This window comes from Silurus aristotelis (assembly GCF_946808225.1).
Source record: "Silurus aristotelis genome assembly, chromosome: 29".
In the NCBI taxonomy this organism is placed as follows: Eukaryota; Metazoa; Chordata; class Actinopteri; order Siluriformes; family Siluridae; genus Silurus; species Silurus aristotelis.
In genome coordinates, this window is record NC_139602.1 from 3,355,347 (window position 1) to 3,374,578 (window position 19,232).

At 41.5% G+C, this 19,232-nt stretch overlaps 1 protein-coding gene across 1 annotated transcript in view; it reads left to right on the forward strand.

The window, feature by feature from the left end:
* mei4 (meiosis-specific, MEI4 homolog) overlaps positions 1-18,844 on the forward strand; it is a 31,036-nt gene extending 12,192 nt beyond the window's left edge. Inside the window, exon 5 of the mRNA XM_083535148.1 lies at positions 18,367-18,844. Within this exon, the coding sequence (XP_083391274.1) occupies positions 18,367-18,630 (264 nt within the window). The 3' untranslated portion in view covers positions 18,631-18,844. The remainder of the gene's footprint in view (positions 1-18,366) is intronic.
* Positions 18,845-19,232: the final 388 nt, after the last annotated feature.

Consider the following 19,232-nt stretch of genomic DNA (forward strand, 5'->3'; position numbering starts at 1 on the left):
CAGAGGCATTAAATGAAGATACCAAGACGTACAGTAGCAGAAGGGAAATCTAATCTCTCCGCTTAAAAAAACAAAAAGAACATTTGTAGTGATGAACATTTCAATAATCTCCAAATTTCATTCCGAAAAGGCCTCGTGCAGTAAGTCCTGATTGGCGTCCCCTTCGGAACAATTTGAAAACCGCGATCGAAAGGAGGTCCCTTGTAAGTTGATTAGTCCAAAATGTTCGTCCTCGTGTCAAATGTTTGAATGCTTTCGACTTTTTTTTTCCTCCCAGCAGCCCCAATCATTTTATATCACGCCAAATATAGTAAACCACCACGTTTATCTGTTTTCCATCATGTTCCTGGAGGAGTCCTTGACCACAGTTTGAACTTTTTATTAAAAATGATTTGTGATGTTTTTTTCTCCCCCAGAAACAAATCTGGAATCACGTCCACTGGGGTACGGCCTCTCCGCTATTCTCTCTCTCTCTCTCTCTCTATATCAGAGGCTGACTTTTCGCCATCTGTCTTCGTTACAGATCAAATCAGGCTTCTTGTGCTTATCCGGTTTCGTATCCTGAAGTGCATGAGACTGGCGATTTAGCTGTTTTTTTTTTTTTCCTCTTATTAACACACCAAGTCACTGGTGACTTTTCTCCGAGTCAGGAAACGACCTCATTCTAGCCTTCCAGGACAGGAATCAATGACACCTGGACAACTTCATCCCAGGCGTCCCGTCTTTCATTCACTGTCCTATCTCTGATCCCTGAGCTGTGCTTCAGGACGAGCCAAGTGTGAGCTAATGTTTGCTACTTGACGAGGCTGTGAAGATTTAAGCTTCAGGGCATGTCGAGAGGAGGTAATGTTATACCTCAGGACAACCCTACAGGGCTGATGTTTGCTTGGGTTCCCGCCCAGGAAGCAAACATTTGGAGTAGCACGAGTTTAAAGAGCTGAGTTTTGGCACACAAGCTCATTCAGTACACCAGTGAAGGCAAGATGTTGCGTAATCACGTTCCGAAGCTTCATCGTCCTTCGGAATCCAGACGCGCGGCAAACCAGACGGCTCAGGGTTTTTTTCTACCTCCTTTGTGCGATTTGTGCGATTTCAAACTGACTACAGGTGTTCCCGGATGTCATTTCTCTTTTTGTGTTCAAAAGGGTTTTTAAAAGAAAAAATTAAAAGAAAAAAAAAAAACAAGAATGAACTTTCCTTTTTACCCAAAACGCTCACGTCCCTGTACCGCTCACGTCCCTGTACCGCTCACGTCCCTGTACCGCTCACGTCCCTGTAACACGCTTTGAACCAGAGTCGTTTCCGTCAGCACGTTTATTCACTTTCTGCCCAAAACTTCCGCGGCAAACGACTAAAACCCAACGTTTTCCCGAAAGCATCCGCTTTTCCCCAAAACGCCACGTTTGAACGAAAACGTCGTCCCCGCGTGAAGTGTTTTTAAACTCAAAACGTTTTAGCGTGGACATGACCAACGTCTGTTGATCCACATTGTACAGAACCTTCACTGGAACCATGATGGAAGAAAGGAGAAAGTTCTGCTTGCCTGATCCACCCTGATGCCCAACTTCTGGATTATTTGGCTCCACATAAACATGACATCTCTGAGGGTCACATGCACGGTCCACTCAGAACCATCAAAGTCCGCCTGGTCGAGGATAAACGAATAGGAATACACTTTTTTTAAATTAATGAATTCATTTATTACTCGTTTACTAAAAACTGATCCCAAAACTATCAGATTTAGATCTTTCATACTTTGATATTTTGGCGACTGATGAATCTGATGCCAGTTTTAGAGCTTTCTGGAGCTTTCGGTCGGTCGTATGACGTGTAGGAATATATTAATAAATTAAAATCTTTATGCATTATGCATTCGCATCCCTAATTTCTTCATAAATCTATAAAAAGAAAGATAAAACTCCACATAAGCATCGACACGCGAAATGCCGCCACGTCCCATTTCTCCAAATCATATTCAAGATGTTTCCCTGGTGTTGATTGGAGACCCCCTGTGGCATATTCGGGCAGTTTGGACTTGATTTGAGAAGCAGGACACCCGTCCATCCATCAGAGCAAAATCCAAGTCGAAAGAAACGTGTGAAAAGCGCAAAGACAGGAGGGTTTCTGAAGCTTTTTTTTGAAGGTTCACAAGAGCACAGTAGCTTCTGTCGTTTATAAACAGAGGATGTGCGGAGCAAACGGGGCTTCGTTCTCCTTCCGGGGGGTTTTTCGGTTTTCTATCAAGACTTTACTCCGAATAATTGCGAAGCTACAGAGCGCAAAAAACAAATCGATTCTCATAATCCAAACACGCAGAAAACTTCTCAACCCAAGATGGACACAAGCTCACATGAACGTCTCCATATGGAACCATTCGAAGACAAACTTGGAGAATGGGTTATGGGTCTTTTTAGATTTGCAAAATGGAGCCTTAAGAGAAACTGCTGCATTTGTGTTAGAAATATAGAAGATTATATATGATATAGAAGATCTTATGTTAATTTTTGCTCGAAGAGACTCGGTAGAGTTTTTCATTTTAATTTTATTTTTTATTTTTTAATATACAAAAATCTATACATCCACTTGGACACAACCTGATACAAACCTGTACTCTGATTGGCCATCTGTTAATCAGACCACTCGTAATTATAATTTATCGTACCGGCATTACATTGATTTTCTATCACTATAATAATTATTATATCAATCCAAATATTTTATAATTCAATACATCATCGTTGTGTTGCAACTGATCTACGGTACTACCGTAAATGTCGGCTGACGATCGTTATTTATGAATTTTTTTTATTGAGAGAAAAGATATCCGTGCTCATTAAGTCAACGTATCCGATTCAACGCCGGGTTTTTCTACCTGTCGGATCGGACCGCCTCCTCCCCCCCCCCTCCCCCCCCCCCCCCAGACACCCTGTCGCACACGATGAAACGCACGAGAAATAAAAACACGCGAACCGCCTCAGCGACGAACAATTTAACGAGGAGACGTTGATGAACGGAGGGTAATGACGTTCGGAGATAAAGTAAGAGGTTGGACAGCATGTGCTTTAATTCTCAGTAATGATTTGTATACAGAGACCAGTGTTGACCATTAAATGTGTGTGTTTGTTTTTTTCAAAGGTGCAAATTGGAGCCTTATCGAAACATTTTTTTTAGAGATAAAAGAATTCATTTTTATTAAGAATTTTTTTTAATCCTACGTTACATTCATATGCGCAAAATCTTCTCCGGCACATCCCGAAGCCCCTCATGGGGTTAAAGACTCGTGGCGGCCAATAACGTCTCATGCTTTCACAATTTGAGCCAGATGAATCCTGACGTTATCTTAGAATCTGCCCGTGCAATCAGGGAAGAATAAATCCATTTTATTCTGTTCATTCAGTATATTCAGGTGTTCAGCTGACCTCATTTTTAGGGCACATAATGTTCCGAACCGAGACCTGACTAACTGCAGCGACCCCAGATCACAGCACTGCCCCCACAGGCTTGTACAGTAGGCACTAGTCATGATGGGTGCATCAGTTCATCTGCCTCTCTTCTTACCCTGATGCTCCCATCACTCTAGAACAGGGAAAATCTGGACTCATCAGGCCACATGACCTTCTCCCGTTGCTCCAGAATCCAATCTTTATGCTCCCTAGCAAATTGAAGCCTTTTTTCCCCCGATTAGCCATTATTTCAAAGGATTATTACTTAGGACGTAACACAGCATTATACAAGTTTTCACACCCGTATATATTCATCTGACTTTCTAAACCTGGACCCTTTCTGGATCTCTGAAGCAAGATATATACAGTGCACAGTGACAGTAGAGCCGGCTCTAGGAGGCATTTAAATGCTTCAAACATCCGTTCGGATTAATTGCATTTACATCAAATAACGGCGTAAATAATGTAACCGCCTCGACTCGGAGCTTTGGCGAGTCTGACACAAGAGCTCGTCAAAGCGCAACTCTTTTCGACACATGAGCTAGAATCACAGCTCTGAATGTCTGCTAGCTGCTCTTGTACCTGATGTGATCGAAGGAGTTACTGATCAGCCATGACAGCTTGAAGCCCAGTTAGGCTTTAAAGCCTTCAAGTTCTAACTGGATATCAGACAGTTTATCACTCGATTTATACTTTTATCTGCATCTGCTTCGTAATGCATTATAACACCATCAGAGAGCTTGTGGCTTAAGTGCAAATTTCCCATGATTTGGGTGCGGAGAGGAAGTGGCTTATGATGAAGTAGGTCATATGGGCGGATATTTACTTGATAAAAAGCTTCTTGAACGAAAAGCATTACTTGGACGCGTTTGCTACATGCGCTGGTCACATGGTCTTTCTCATGGTCCCAGCAGTATTGATTTGGTGGTGCTGGGATTTCAAATCCTGACCTTCTGAGTTGAATGCCTTAACCACTGAGCTACCACCTCCCTAATGCTAAAGCTAACGCTAGTAAACGGTTACCAATATTTTTACGTCGATCGGTTTCTCCTCGTTTCGCGGCCGCTTTCTCTCAGCACCGCCGCTACGATACGACGCATCACCAACGCTACGGAGACCGAGGCGTGTCCTGAGAGTAGAATAGAGATTTACATGGCAGGGGTAGAGCGGCTTCTTCCTGGAGACCGAACAGGAAAAGAACATCAGGTTTTATTTCGGGGGTTTTTCAGCCTCGGTTACGGTGATGCGCATCCTGCTGAAAAAGCAGTATATCGTTAGCATGAAATGTCGCACCATTGGTTGGTGGTACGTGTAAAAGAAACATCCACACTCAAGGTTTCTCAGCAAAACACTGGCCTGAGGATCGCACACCAGTTTGCCTTCTTCACGTGGTGTATCCTGGGGCCGTTTCTAATGTTAAAGTGAGCATGATACACCTTCCTTCACTGCTTAATGGTCAACTTCTGATGCGCTCGTTATGGGAATTCAGCAGCTACACAGTGCCATGCTGACTTGTGTGTTCTAGAGCCCTTCACAATAGGTTGAACCTCGATTCCTACGTGCATCAATGATCGTCCCACGATCTGTCCCTTGTCCGAATCCCTCACATCTTTACACCTGCCCTATAAGAACTGACTGGTCACGAATATATCCCACTCCTCGACAAGTGTCATTGCAACAAGATCATAAGTGCTGTACACCTCACCAGGCGGTGGCTATAACTTCAGGGCTGGTCGGTGGTCGGCAGCTTTTCGCTATGATGGTCATCCACAGATTTGCGAGAACAACGTAACATGTTGCTTGATTCTGCTCGGCTCACAACCCAGCCAGCGAACACATTTATCCAACTCCACGGATTAATGAAGTCATCATCACAAACAGCGCTGGCTCTTCCTTCAGCAGCCGCCGGAGTCTAGTCGAAGCCCAATCCCTCCCTCCCTTCCTCCCTTCATCTCCGGCTCCCCCTTATTGTGCTCCAATCTCTCTCTCTCTCTCTCTTCCTTTTTTTTTCATCTTGACTAATGGCTGGTAAACTATTACACACTTCCTCCATTCTTATTTTTTAATAGGAGGAAAGTGCAACCGATAGGACTGTCAAGGATGAGCGAGCTTGAATGCGTTTCAGCACTGCGGCTCTTCGCGAGGCTGATCACGCATGCCGAGCTCGTCGCTCAGGAGATACCGAAGTTGGAAAAAAGGGCAACGGGTTGTGTATAGCTATTCCTTCATGCAGATACCTCCTATCTTCGAAACGTAGAATCACGAATAGCCGCGTTCGAGGCGACACCGACGTTTATTGAACCCGAGACTTTAACAAACATTCCAAGATGTCACACGATAATGATGTCAGTATGTAGTCGCATAGCAACCGACATTGAGACATGAGAATGTTCAACATGATGCAGAAACGAATGGTACAGGTGATGCAGGCCAGTCGTTAAAGCTGCAAAAAAGAAATCCTGGAGGGGAACTACAAGGTCATTTGCTGACACGGTAAAAAAAAAAAAAAAAAAAAACCGTAATAATTTTAAATAATCCACTGCCCCAGTATTGTAGCGTGTCAGAACGGCAACAGCTCGTATAACCAACCGTTAGCTTTCATCAGTAACCTAAATTAAATACCAATAGCTTTTAACATTCAATTATTATTCCGATGATTTGGGATTCAAACGGAAAACTTCTAGCAACTTTTACAATCTTTTTTGTATTTATATATATATAAAAATATTATTTCGGTATATGGAGAGACCCGTGTTAGACAGGTTGTGTAAACACTCCCCAACAGTCCTGCAATGGCTTCCATTCAGCCTCTTCTCTTAATGGCATGTTCTCTAAACCAGGCTCAGGTCGGCGTCCCTCCCCACCCTTCATGTTGGCCCCTGATAAAGATCCTGTCCCATGACTCGCTCTCCGATCACTTACAGCGATACAGTTCATACCCAGCCGGAGTTCTGCATCTTTTCCTCAACTCCCTTAGTCTTATGAGGGTCACCACGCAGTAAGGATGAAGCAGAAAATTCGATTCGAGGACGTCATTAAAGGGCAGCGGCACCGAGAGAACTTTCAACGACGAGCCAAGCAAGCCGACAAGCCGAGCATCGTTCCGATTGGAGAAAAAAAAAAAGAGAGAATGCTGCACAAATGTAGGCTTTGCTGGACATGTGAATGGCATGCAGGTACACGGTGTGAATCCATTTGCATTTTTTTTTCCTTCCGAGGATGGAATCTATTAAAGGTCACAGAGATTAGTGTTCCGGATACAACACTCGAGATTCTGCTCCATTCTGTCAATTAACAAAGCCGCGAACCACCTCCGTGTAGCCATCTGACTGGCAAGTCTTGTTTAATCACGAAATATTCTGCAGTAATTTAATGGTGAACTGGTTCATTCGATTAGAATTGTTTTAATGAATTTCTATGCAGAACTTGATTGGGGTATATAAAAGAATAATTAAAGACGCAAGCGTTTTGTACGGCTTAAAAAATTTCCCAGATGTCTTATCACTCGCATTTCATGCTGTTCAGAAAGAGTGATACAAAGCATAACTGAAATCAGCGGCCGAAGATAATTCTCCGATAATCGCTCCTTGCTTCGGAAAAAACATGGGATCTTGGAATTTTGTATTTTTTTATGACGTAATTTAGCGTAGGTGAAAAGGATAACGCGATTTTGAAACGCATTCCGGTATAGAAATAAACTTATATATTTAAATAAGAAATATTAGAAATATTTTAATTGCTCAGGCTGAGTATAGCCTGTGGGTATATCAATCAGCACTGGACAGCGCATGTAGGACGTTTTGGAGACAAGGTGATGGAGGTGAGATTGAAATGGTTTGGACATGTGCAGAGGAGGGACATGGGGTATATCAGTAGGAGAATGCTGAGGATGGAGCCACCAGGAAGGAGGAAAAGAGGAAGACCAAGGAGGAGGTTTATGGATGTGGTGAAGGAAGACATGCAGGTAGTTGGGGTGAAAGAGGCAGATGTAAAGGACGGGGGGGGGCGGATGATCCGCTGTGGCGCATGTGAAGTTTTCTTAGCAGGCAAACATAAAAAAAAAACTCTTCGATATCCAAACTGTTTTCGTTTATGCTGTCTTTCATGTGGCATATAAAAACAGCTGGATGTAAAAACCTCATACGAATGCATGCACCACGGGCAGGTCTGGCATTTTCTTGTTAACAGCTGTTGAAAAAGCCTCAGAGAGCTGCAGCAAAGCCTTCCGTCTTCTTCACACTACAACTCAGTCGAAAAACTCCCGGGAACATCACACAGCCTTAAGCCTTTGTTTGTTTTTTAATATTACCCCCCTTTCCCCCTATCCCCCAGCTTAGGGTTGTGATCATGTATCATGAATCGCAGAAAGCTGAGGCCTACAGCAATTTCAAGACGATATTTGCCTCGTTTTGCATTAAGGTATAACTTGTTTTAATTTCATTCTTAAATAAAAAAAAGCCATTATTATTTTTATGTATAATAATAATTGTAATATATGAAATAGAAGTAATTTGCCCAGCTATAGCCTACAGTTTAGTCAGCGCTGTACATCTGTACGTTCAAATTTTTTATTGTACACATCTGGGATAGCAGTTTTGGCGATGTACTTGTGCCCTCGTACCGTTTGGCGTCTGAAGAAGTTCTCTAAAACTTTCCCTTCCAACGTTGTGAAAGCAAATTCGCGTTCGCGATTACATTTAGAAACATCTGGCGCGCACCAGGCCCACCTTTCACTTTCACTTCGTTTGTTTTTTGGTGCTCGATGATGGACGGCTGACTTGGATTTTTGCCCGACAGTGCGATGAGCGAAGCTTCGTTTGGTGCTGGTTCAGCAGAATCAGCTGGGGGCGAGTACGCCAGTGTACGAACTGGTTTGTCATTTAAAACTCTCTTACCGACAACCGCGGTGCAAAGTTTGCAGGTTTCTTGAGCGATATCCTCCGCGCCTTTCGCATTCACGCTAAAAGCAAAAAATTGCCAAATCAGCCACGTCGTTTCCCCGAGGATAAAAAAAGTAGGCAGATGATTTAAATAAGTTAAATATGTAGACAAGGAAATGAATCAGTTGTAAAAAATTATTTGAGCAAATAAGTAAACTATTGGCATGTGCGTTAATAACGGCCAATATTTCCAAGCGATCCGGATCATGTGTGGGATCATGCGTGGGATCGTGCGGCGGCGTCAGGCTTTTCTACAACGCACGAGTCGGAACGTCGCGCATTCGCGTCGCCGTCTTTTGTGCGCGTCTCAAATCCAAAATCCGTCGCGCGCCCTTGATTGCCTTCCCGCTACTTCCAGCTGCTTTTCAAAAGCAACACTGATTAGCATAGGGTCGCGTCGCGAGCGCCACAGTGACTGCGAAGGAGCGGCGCAATTATCGCTCCGGGTTTCAAACCGGCTTTACTGTCCTCGACGTTACTCTGCTGTCACACTGTCAGCGCTACAGGCTCATTAACCTGAGGCTCTCCTTTTTACTGTAACAATCCTTTTTTATTTTTTTTATACCTCGAATTACTCGCATAATCAAAGAACCCGTGCAAGATAAATGACATACTTGCACACTTTTCTGGCTTCGAGCTTCAGACTCTCGTGATCGGCTGTTTGTCGCTACAAGTTTAATCATCACGTTGTTCGAGATGCATCTGCTCCGTGTCCCGGATTCCCTCCAATCTTCAGGATCACGGCATATAATCCACCTTGACCGGGTCGGAGCTGTTATGCTTCCCCAACACAAGCCTGAGTCCCAACTAGACTCCCCAAGAAGTAAACGACCTGAGTCATTTACCTCTCGACTCTTTTATCCCATCACATGACTCCCACTTACGGTATGAGGCGCATTAGTGATGGGAAGATCGGATCATTTTAGCGACTCGGTTCTTTAAATCTCGTTCTTCAAAACGAACAAGTTGTTTAGTTCGTTTCGTTCCTTTTATTAGAAATAAAATATACATTTTTATTCAGCTGATAAACCCCCGATACGATATTGACAAATTAAAGTAAACAGAATGAGTAGCTATTGTGTACAAAGGTGTCACATGATTTCAGGATCGGTACATCTTCCCCGAATGAAAAAACCCTAGAGAAGTCTAAGGACTGAATTTTTTTTTGCTATTGACAAACAAACCAACAAACAAAAACAAATCTCCATTATAGCAGTGCCACATGTACTGTACAACGACTTTCCCTAAATTCCTCACAATGTCCAATTTCTATTCGCCTCCATCACATGGCAATGACCAATCAATTCCAATAATCTTTTTTTTTTTACTTCTGCAATGAGAAAATCGATCTTATATATCGAAAGAGAACGAATTAGTGTAGCGGCCCCACAACTTATTTGCTAAATTAAATTAGTCATTCTGTTTGCTTTCTCTCACTTTTTTCAATGTTTTTTTTTTTAATTTAAGGTCCCAAATGTATTTGGCTGAAAAAAATAAGATGAGTAGCCAAGATTTCTGCTCTCGCTCACTTATTCTCTTAGGAGGAAAAAAAAAAGCCCTTATTTTCAGATCAATCTACATTAATATTGCCTTTTTTTTTTTTTTTTTTTTTTGGTGCAAGTATTACTTTTCCCCCTCATAAATAAATGACGTGTCCCACGCCTAACGCGGAGGAACGGCTCATTTTGAAACGCGAGGTGACCGAGTTGATTTTTGAAGACTCCATTTTCAAATGAAGATGAAGAATCGGCTTCCTACGCATTAAGCATTAGATTAATCTCATTATCTTGGTCCTTGAGGTAAAAAAAAAGTTCATTTAGGAGGTTGGGAAAGACTTAAACGTAGGGGTGCATGTTGTCGGAGAAACTTTTCTGAAGCCACCAAGTTTTCTGTTCTGAAGACTTTCCTGTGTGGGAAGTTTTTACCCCATGACTGACATTAGGCATGAATTGTGTTTTGAGATGGTTTTCTGCTCACTACAGCTGCAAACACTTAGACTATTAGAAGACTATTAGAACTGCAACTCATCCGATGGTCTTTTTTGTTTTTCTCCCCCCTTTTTTATAAACTACAAATATAAAGGGTGTTTTATTATTTAATTCATTCATTCATTTAATTCTTTTTTTCATTTTTTATAATGATTATTATTTGTTATAGTTAACATTTAAACAGTTGACATAAAAAAAGTCAACATATAAAAAATATTTTATAAAAAAAGAAAAATAGGTCTACAGAATGCAATAAACTTGAATTATATTCATTTATTGAAAATTTAATTGCCACAAATTAAATAGATTAATTGGTTTAATTACAGTACGTTTAGAATGAAGAAATGCAAAACATAAAATTGCTTGTTTTATTATTATTATTTTTTTTTTTTACATTGTTTATTGTTCTTAATATTTTTAAACAGATTAGATTTTTGGAACAATTTGAAATAAAATGCCTGTTTGGTCTAAATAAAAAAAAATATATATATATAAATAAAATGGAATAAAACAAATTGATTATATTGAGTAATTGAATAAATAGGCACAAATTAACTTGATTAAATGCAATTCAATAAATGGAAAAAGTCAATTAAATAGTTTACATTTGTTAGACCCCATTTTGGTAATAAAGATGTGTATTTGGGTGTGTTATTTATTTATTTTTTAGAATTTTTTCATTAAATATTACATTTTCTAAAGATATGTTTTAATTAACTGTTCTACTTATTTCGCTATACTTTAACGAATGTCCACATTTAAGAAACACAAGATTCATTCATTTATTCATAAATTAATACGTTCTTTCCTTTCTTTATTGATTCATTCATTCACTTGCTCGATTATGCGGCGTTGTCCCATCAAGAGAAATCTTAAGTCTTAAAAACGTTGCCAATGCGTACAATTTTATAGAACAATTTTATATATATTTTTCTAAATACACCTGCCATTGTTTTTCAAGTTTAAATATAATAATAATAAAAAATGTAATTAAAAAAAAAAAAACGCTAAAAATTGTGAGGCAGAGACTAAACAAACGTCCGGTCCGGTGTGGGAACCTGGATTCTAACTGTTACGTGTGCAGTATGTCCTGTACCGAAACGGTTAGTACGAATACATGTACCGTTACACCTCTAACGAACTGTATTCAGCAGTTTATTAGGCACCACTCACCAGACCACAGTAAGTGGACGTTCTTAAGTAGCTTTTCTACTGCTGTAGACTTTTTTTTTTTCTTCAAGATACTGAAGACGTTAATTACACGAGCAGGTGCTGTTCCATGATACATAAATAAATATTGCATTATTTGCATGCCAGGCTGTCAGTAAAAGTAGGCAACATATTAGGCTTTCCATTGACATACCTTTTAGGAAAAAATACTCATCAATAGAGAGAGCTGACAGTTATTTTGCATACATAATGCATATACTTTGACAGGGACTACAGTTTTGAACGTCTGCACCCACCGATAGCTCTAGATTTATCACCACCCTTCTAGTGAAGGTTAATCGGATAATCATTATGTACATCAATTCAACTAATTTCTTTTCTATTCTGGCAGTTGGACTTACCTCTTGGTTGTTTCTGATAAAAATTTAATTAATAAATACAGAAAGGGTGTGTGAGAGAAGAATAATACTAGAAGGCTTAAGTTAAATGGCAATGTATCATTAATGTTTGAGTGTTGGTTTAAGGGCTCTTTCTTGGGACAGTTAACGAGGTCTACAAGAAGTTGGATAGACAAATTAGGAAACTAGGATGCTTCAGTGGCCCAAAGGGTATGCCTGTAAGAGTGTCTACGCCAGGGATCTAATCTGGAATAATGTCGGAGGTGTTCATCGCCTGGAGGGGATGGCATACTCCTGGTACTTTATTTATCTAGATTTGCACACCATCGCCTTAAAAAACGTCCCCTTGCACAGCAATATAGCGCCCCCTGCTTTCCCGCCACTGCTGGAACACGTCCTGGAAGTCTCGATCATCTTCTGATATTTGCCCCAGACCTCCGCAACCCTGTCAAAACGGCGAATTTTGAGCCAAATCTTCATCTTCGGGAAGAGGGCAAAGTCCTCAGGAACCAATTCCGGAGTGTAGGGTGGGTGCGGAAGTAAGATCATGCGAGAAACTCGCATGCGAGGAAAGCTCAGTGACCGATCAGATTAGCACCAGCGTCTTTTGGCGCACTGTCATCTGAAGGTCGGTGCTCCCTGTGACTGTATGTGCAGCCTTGTGCCGCCATCTGTTGGCGTGTTCCAAAACTAGACCGCAAACGTTTTGATACCACTTCCGCTTTTTCCTTTTGAGTGGCTTCATGTGTCTTGGATCAAGAATGTAAACACCACATTGTTGTAGGCAAAACGATATATTCCAGGAGGAATCAAACACTTGGGGACACGTTGTTGGAAAGTCTTCTTTTCAGGATTCATCCCACTACGCCACCATTGATTTTGCAATCCTCTAACATTGGTTTTTATAAAATCTGTTACCAGGATTGCCTTCTTTTACCGTTGTTGCATCTAGATTATACTAATGTAACGCTTTACTGTCTGGCTGTTGTAGAAAGTGTATATATAAGCTTCAGTTAGTCCATAATGCGACCGCAAGAGTCCTTGAAAATATGACATGCCACCCCCGTTGTCGACAGTGGCATCTGAGCGAACCTCTGTACTGTTATGATCTCCCACGCCGACTTGGATCAAAAGGTGTGCAGGTTGTATTTGGTACCTCAAATAGTAAAGACTACAGCAGGGACAAATAAATGGACATTCGATGGCACACAGATGAGGACGGGTTTCCTCTCGAGTACGGTTTCTTCCTAATGCAATCCCGGGGAGTTTTTCCTCCCCTTTTACTCATTTGGGAGAAACACAGTTATTGTTTATTACCGCTTTATACAAATAAAAATGTAAAAGTTTTTTGCAATCAAAAAAATTGTGAGCGGTTCTGCAGAGTGTGGTTTTTGAGGACACCGACCATAAAATCATGTGCCGTCGCAACAAAGGAAATGTTTTCTTTAATGGTACAAACCCACACACTTAAGATGGGATCATCTTAGATAAAGCTCAACAAATGGACTCTTGGAGAAAGCCGAATCGATTTGCTGTCTTGTAAATCTCTCTGTTGTGAGGGGTGGAGGGGTAAGGGGATGCCCTTAGAAACATCTCAGCCAAAGGGGGGAGAAAAAAAAATCAATTTGTAGAAGTTGTTGTAGATTGAGACGATTTTACAAAAGGATAAAACTGGGCATAACGCCATGTTTTGTTCACAAATCATTTCTGTATGTTACATGCCTCTGGTTCAGCTGTTTAATGTCATAGACAGAGGCCTTTCCCCCATAATACAAGGGCCCAACAATGATGGTGCTGGGATTTGAAGTTGTGACCTTCCGATCCAAAGTCCAATGTCTTTACCACTGAGCTACCACCTCCCATTGGTTCTGTTAAACCCACACTACCCATCAGCAAAAAAAATAAATAAATGGACTCCAGCACCAGATCAGAGGTTTTTCCTATTAATTGTCGGTTATGTGATTCTCCTTCGACCTCTCATCAGCAAGACTTTTGACTTTCTCTCAGATGGCAGGAAAGTCAAAAGTCTTGCTGATGAGAGGTCGAAGGAGAATAACCAGGGAGCAACATAAATACCCACTTTTTATAATCAAGATGAGCAGATGGCTACTCTCAGAAGGATATTCCTTCAACTCCCTTTTCCACCCCTGTCAATCACATAACCGACAATTAATAGGAAAATCACCCAGAAAAACGGTCAAGCGAATCTTTGCTTGCTGTGGGTATTCCGGTTTATTCCCACACTTTCTAAATACATAAAGTATAGCAGTTCTAACAAATGCACCTTCTCAAGCATGTGGGAATATTGGATACCAATTGCTGTGAAGAGGAAAAAAAGAAAGCAAACCTTCTGTAAACACTGACCTTCCCCAACAACAACGGCTTTTTATTTCCCATCCTTGAGTAAAAGCTACAGGGATCCGAAAGCCCGGACTCGGACAAACGTATCGTAAGGGCGCCCAAAGAACCAAACGAAAGAGTTTTCAGCAAGGTCGTCTCTGTGGCGGTAAATCTTCAGCCCACGGCACCAGAGGAGAACGCTCTCGCGCCTCATTTTCCAACAGTGCAAGGGCACCTGGGTCTTGCCTGTTTACTTGTTTACAGGGTTTGACAGCGTGAGTCATCGGTGTGGATTCAATGTAATATTTTTTTGCGTACGGAGCAGCAGCCTTCAGGAGAAATCATCGAGGGTTTTTTTCCACTCCGATCGATACAGAGCATATCTTCACGCTATTTGTCACACGTGCTCAAACATAAGAAGCTTCACATACCGCATTGATCACGTCAGCTGTTGTGTCGTTTAAAGTGCCGGAAATTTCTTAACGATGCCAACAAATTTTATCCCATTTTATACCGTATTTCAAACTTTCGCACGTTTGTGACTTCGAGACCAGAATGTGCACTTGCTGCCTAAATGTGTATCCCACATCGCTAACTGGTGCCATGAAGAGATAATCGGTGTTGTTCCACGTCACCGCTCAGAATGTTCTCAGAATGTTCTGTCATGTCTGGTCAATGTGGATCTAATTATAATGATCATTATATACAACGAACAATCCTCCACCTTTCTCTCCAGCCAGTCATTCGGGATTCCATTTCATCCTGCCGAGGAACCCGTTGCTCTTAAAACACAGCTGAGGAGAAGTTGAATAATTCAAACTCAACCTTTGTTGGAGACTTTGAAACTCGGGAGACTGACGGACCTCTGTGGGTTTGGATCATGGTCGTGTTTGAACCGCCTTTTTCTTTTTTTTTCCCTCAGAACCATTAAGCGAGTACTACTTGTCCTAGTTTGAAGCCTCTTCAGGACTTTTCTCTCTCTCCTTCTCCTCCTTCTCCTCCTCCTCAGTGTCTGGTCTATTAAGGGCGGCAGAAGCAGGGTCCTCGCTGGGACTCGGCTCCTAGGCACAATAAATCCTATGCATTTAGATGAGTGTTAATTCTGCACAGGGAGAAAAAGAAAAGAGGTTCACGTGAACCTGCAGGTGGGCTTTCCACCATACCATCTCTTCTTTTCTTCTCCTTTTTTCTTTTCTTCTCTTGTATTTTCTCTGCTTTTCTCTTCATTGTTTCTTTCCTTTTTTCTTTTGTTTTCTTTTCCTCTTTTTTCTTATTTTATTATCATTTTTTATTTTATTCTTCTCTTCTTTTCTTGTCTTTACTTTTTTCTTTTCTTCTCTTCTCGTCTTCTTTTCTTTTCTCTCTTCTATTCTCTTCTATTCTCTTCTATCCTCTCCCCCTTTTTCTTTCTTTCTTTCTTTCTTTCTTTCTTTCTTTGCTATCTCTTTTTAATTTAGATCAGTCTTTCTGTTCTGTACGAGCAAGCGTCCGGTCTTATCGCTTTTCCTGACGCTTCTTTGCTTTTTATTCCTTCTTTTTCTTGTCTCCGGTGAGACGAAAGAAGCACACATTCGTTCTTCATTTGGGAGAAATAAGCCGCGGCATTTCTGTATTGCGTTTGCTCTCCGCCACATCACTCTCACTCCTCCAGAGATGGTGGGATGAGATCGGGCGACTCCGCAGCAGACACACTCGTGCCGCTCGGCCTCGTCACGTCTCCATAGGAGAGAGCAAAGCCTCTGAACGAATAGTCACATGGTTTAGACTGGAAAAATAAAGCACTTTTTACTACTATGGACAGCGGAGTTTGACTCATGTATCTGTACTTTCTACTTCATAAATTGTTTAAACCAGACTCATTACTTTAGTTTTAATCCGTTCGGTGACATGAATATTTTTTCTTCTCAACGCTTTTTACTGGAGTACATGTCCGAGCACATTGCTGAAACTTGAGGCACAAGCAGAAGACTACCTTGGCCTCTAGACATCCTTGTAGCCTCAGCCTCGTACTGCGTTTCTGTTCTTGGCCTATACATGTAAGCTCAAGGCTTTAATAGGTTATGCATTTTGTAATGCTCCCTCCTACCTCCTCCTACCGTGCGAAGCCAGCCACAATCGTCTTTTTTTCCCAAACCATCGCTAATGCTGCAACCCATGGTGGTGAAAAAACCTCTGAGGAAAATCTGATCTCTTTTTCCCCACCATACACGGGCTCCCAGATGCACATGATTGGTCTCAGTGTTCTCCTTTCCACATAGAGAGCACAGCCAATTTTTTATCTCTCCTGGATGCCTACTTTTGGCCCCATGCTTGGTCAAATTGAGAGATTTCATTTTTTCCACCATTCCGATGTCGGATGTGGGCAATAGCTGAAGCTCCTGATCGGTATATACGTGAAGTTTTGCTGCTGATGATTGGACATGTGCATGTATTTCCAAACTGGGGACACTTGAGGATGATTGAGGACTAAACCTGGTGGTGTTTATACATGAGATCTGGAGCTTCATATAGTGCAGGAAGAAAGCTTTCTGTTCCCCAAAGATCTTCAGCAAATCCTTTCCAGCTCGTCTAACATCTTCCATTTTCGGGGAGACCGAAAGCTATCCATCCTCTTTCTCCTGTCGGTCTCATTTGCTGTTTGTACTCGTTGGCCTCTCTCTCTTTCTCCTTCGTTCTTTCTCCTTCTTATTACTATCCCCCCTGTTTCGCACCATAAGTCGTCCTGAAGCACAGTCTTATTGCACTGCGTCCCAGGAGGTCCAGATCTGAAAGGAAATACTTCATTTTTTTTTTCTCTTCCTCCCAGCTTTATCATCTCTGAGATCCTTGGAATATCTGAGTTTTTCTTGTTGGTATTCTTCTCTTTTTTTCCCCTCCATCATTTGACACCCGTAGTCATTAAAGTTACACGTTCCTTTTTTTCGTGCATCTCTGTAGTTTTAAATTCCCTTAAACTGGCATTTGGGTCGTGCATAAATCCCGTATATCCGTCATCGGTGCCTATGGACGCCGCCGGCCGATATCGCGAGTTGAGTAAGTTAAGGTACGAAATTGAGGACCGTCCACATCAAATGTTTTCATGTAATGAATAAAGAAATGAGGGTCAAAGCCATTATTCGAATACGAAACGCATTCATTCAATGCGCTCGTAAACGATCCGTGTTTAACCACCCGAGAATCGCGAGCCGTTAGACAGCGTTTAATAAAAGACTTTTCTCAATTAAATCAGCTACCGAAGGCAACTTTCTGGCAATCATGCATCCTTTGATATGCAAGTGAATCCTTCATATGAAGTCATAACATTCAAAAAGACCTAATATCGTGTAAGCGCCCCCCGTTGCGCCATTCAGACCCTCGTCTTTCCATTTCCCTAATTAAACACACGGGAGGAAAATTTGTCCGCTTTGTCAACTCAACTACGAAAATTCAGTCTGTCCCTGTGCTCTCATGCTGGCGTGGCTTTTTCTTGGGGCCACTGTATTTTTCCGAAATTTGGTTTTATACCTTCCTCCTAATGTGGAAGGTCCCAATAATGTGCCGTTTCACAGCTGGAACAAATAGACGTGGTCCAAATATGAGCCTTGAGCAAGCAGGCGCTCTTGAAATCCTGATGACACAGAGTAATTTTTCTCTCTTGGTGGTAAAAGTAAAGGGAAAAATAAATGAAGAGTCTGATGTGCAGGACCATGTCTTTGTAGTCAGTTTGCCTGAACTCAGGAATGCTGTATATAAGTAATTTATTAAAATTTATACAAATTAAACAAATAATAATCTGTATTAGTTTGCATGCATTTTTGTTTATGGGCAACCAAAAAAAACTCCCTTGAATTTTTTTTTTTTCAAATAATCCACCATTATGCAAATCCGGCAATTAAAACTGTCCGTGTGGAAACATCAGTTCCATTTGGTGTCCTGATGATTTACATCATTTAAAACATTTAAACAAAGGAATCTGTTGCCTACCGTTTCACACTTCGCTACAATTCTGCCTGATGCTTTAGTTGTGAAAGAATAATTTAACATTTATCAGTTGTATTGTAGCAGAGCATGACGACCAATCACATTTGCCCTCTGGGATGTTTTCCAGGAAGTGCCAGAGGGACAGCAGCCAATGCAGGTAGACTGGGTCAGGTATGAGAACTCCTTTTACCTTTTCTGGACCCTAGAACAGCTTATTCAAACCGCGTCGGGGAGAGCAGGGACCGAGCTGCACCACCAGCACCAAAACAGTCACCCCAAAACCCAGTTGGAAAAACATGTCCTCCCTCTTTCGGATGAGTTCCCCCTGTTCGCTCTTTACATGTGGAGAATCGAGGGACTTCTTAAGCCTGCTTGCACCCGAGAGACCTGAGCTTCAAAGCTTGTGTTCCTGCTGCATGACAGGGTTTTTTTTTTTTTTTTTTTTAACACCCCAATCCCCGAATCTCTCAAAGTTGATGTTCTGTGCGAAATATGTGCGATTTAGACAAAGCGGTAACACATTTTAAGGTCGGATAGCAGTCAGGTTCTCGGACTTAAACAATGACAATGCAAAGACTGTGACCAATAAAATATGTGAATCTGAATGTTTTGTCTTTATCATTGATTTTGGAGAATAATTGTGGACGGCTGTTTATAACTCTGATTGGCAAGTCACAGGAACGTTCTTATTGCCTGCCTGCTTTTAATCAATTGAAAATGGTGCTTTTTTGTCATTTCAGCTTTTGAAGAAACAGCCTTTGTTTGTCACACACGAAAATTCTTTCCTTCGCACCTTTCAGTTTTTTTTTTTTATTATTACGGTCAGATCATAGGGTCAGTCATGATACTGCAGCTGAGAGGGTTAAGGGCCTTGCTTAAGGGCTCGACAGTGGAGGAGGTGGTGATTGGTCTTAAACCCAACCTCTGGATCAGTAACCCATTACAATATTTGTATAACATTTGAGGTCGATTTTATACGGAAGTCCCGAAGAG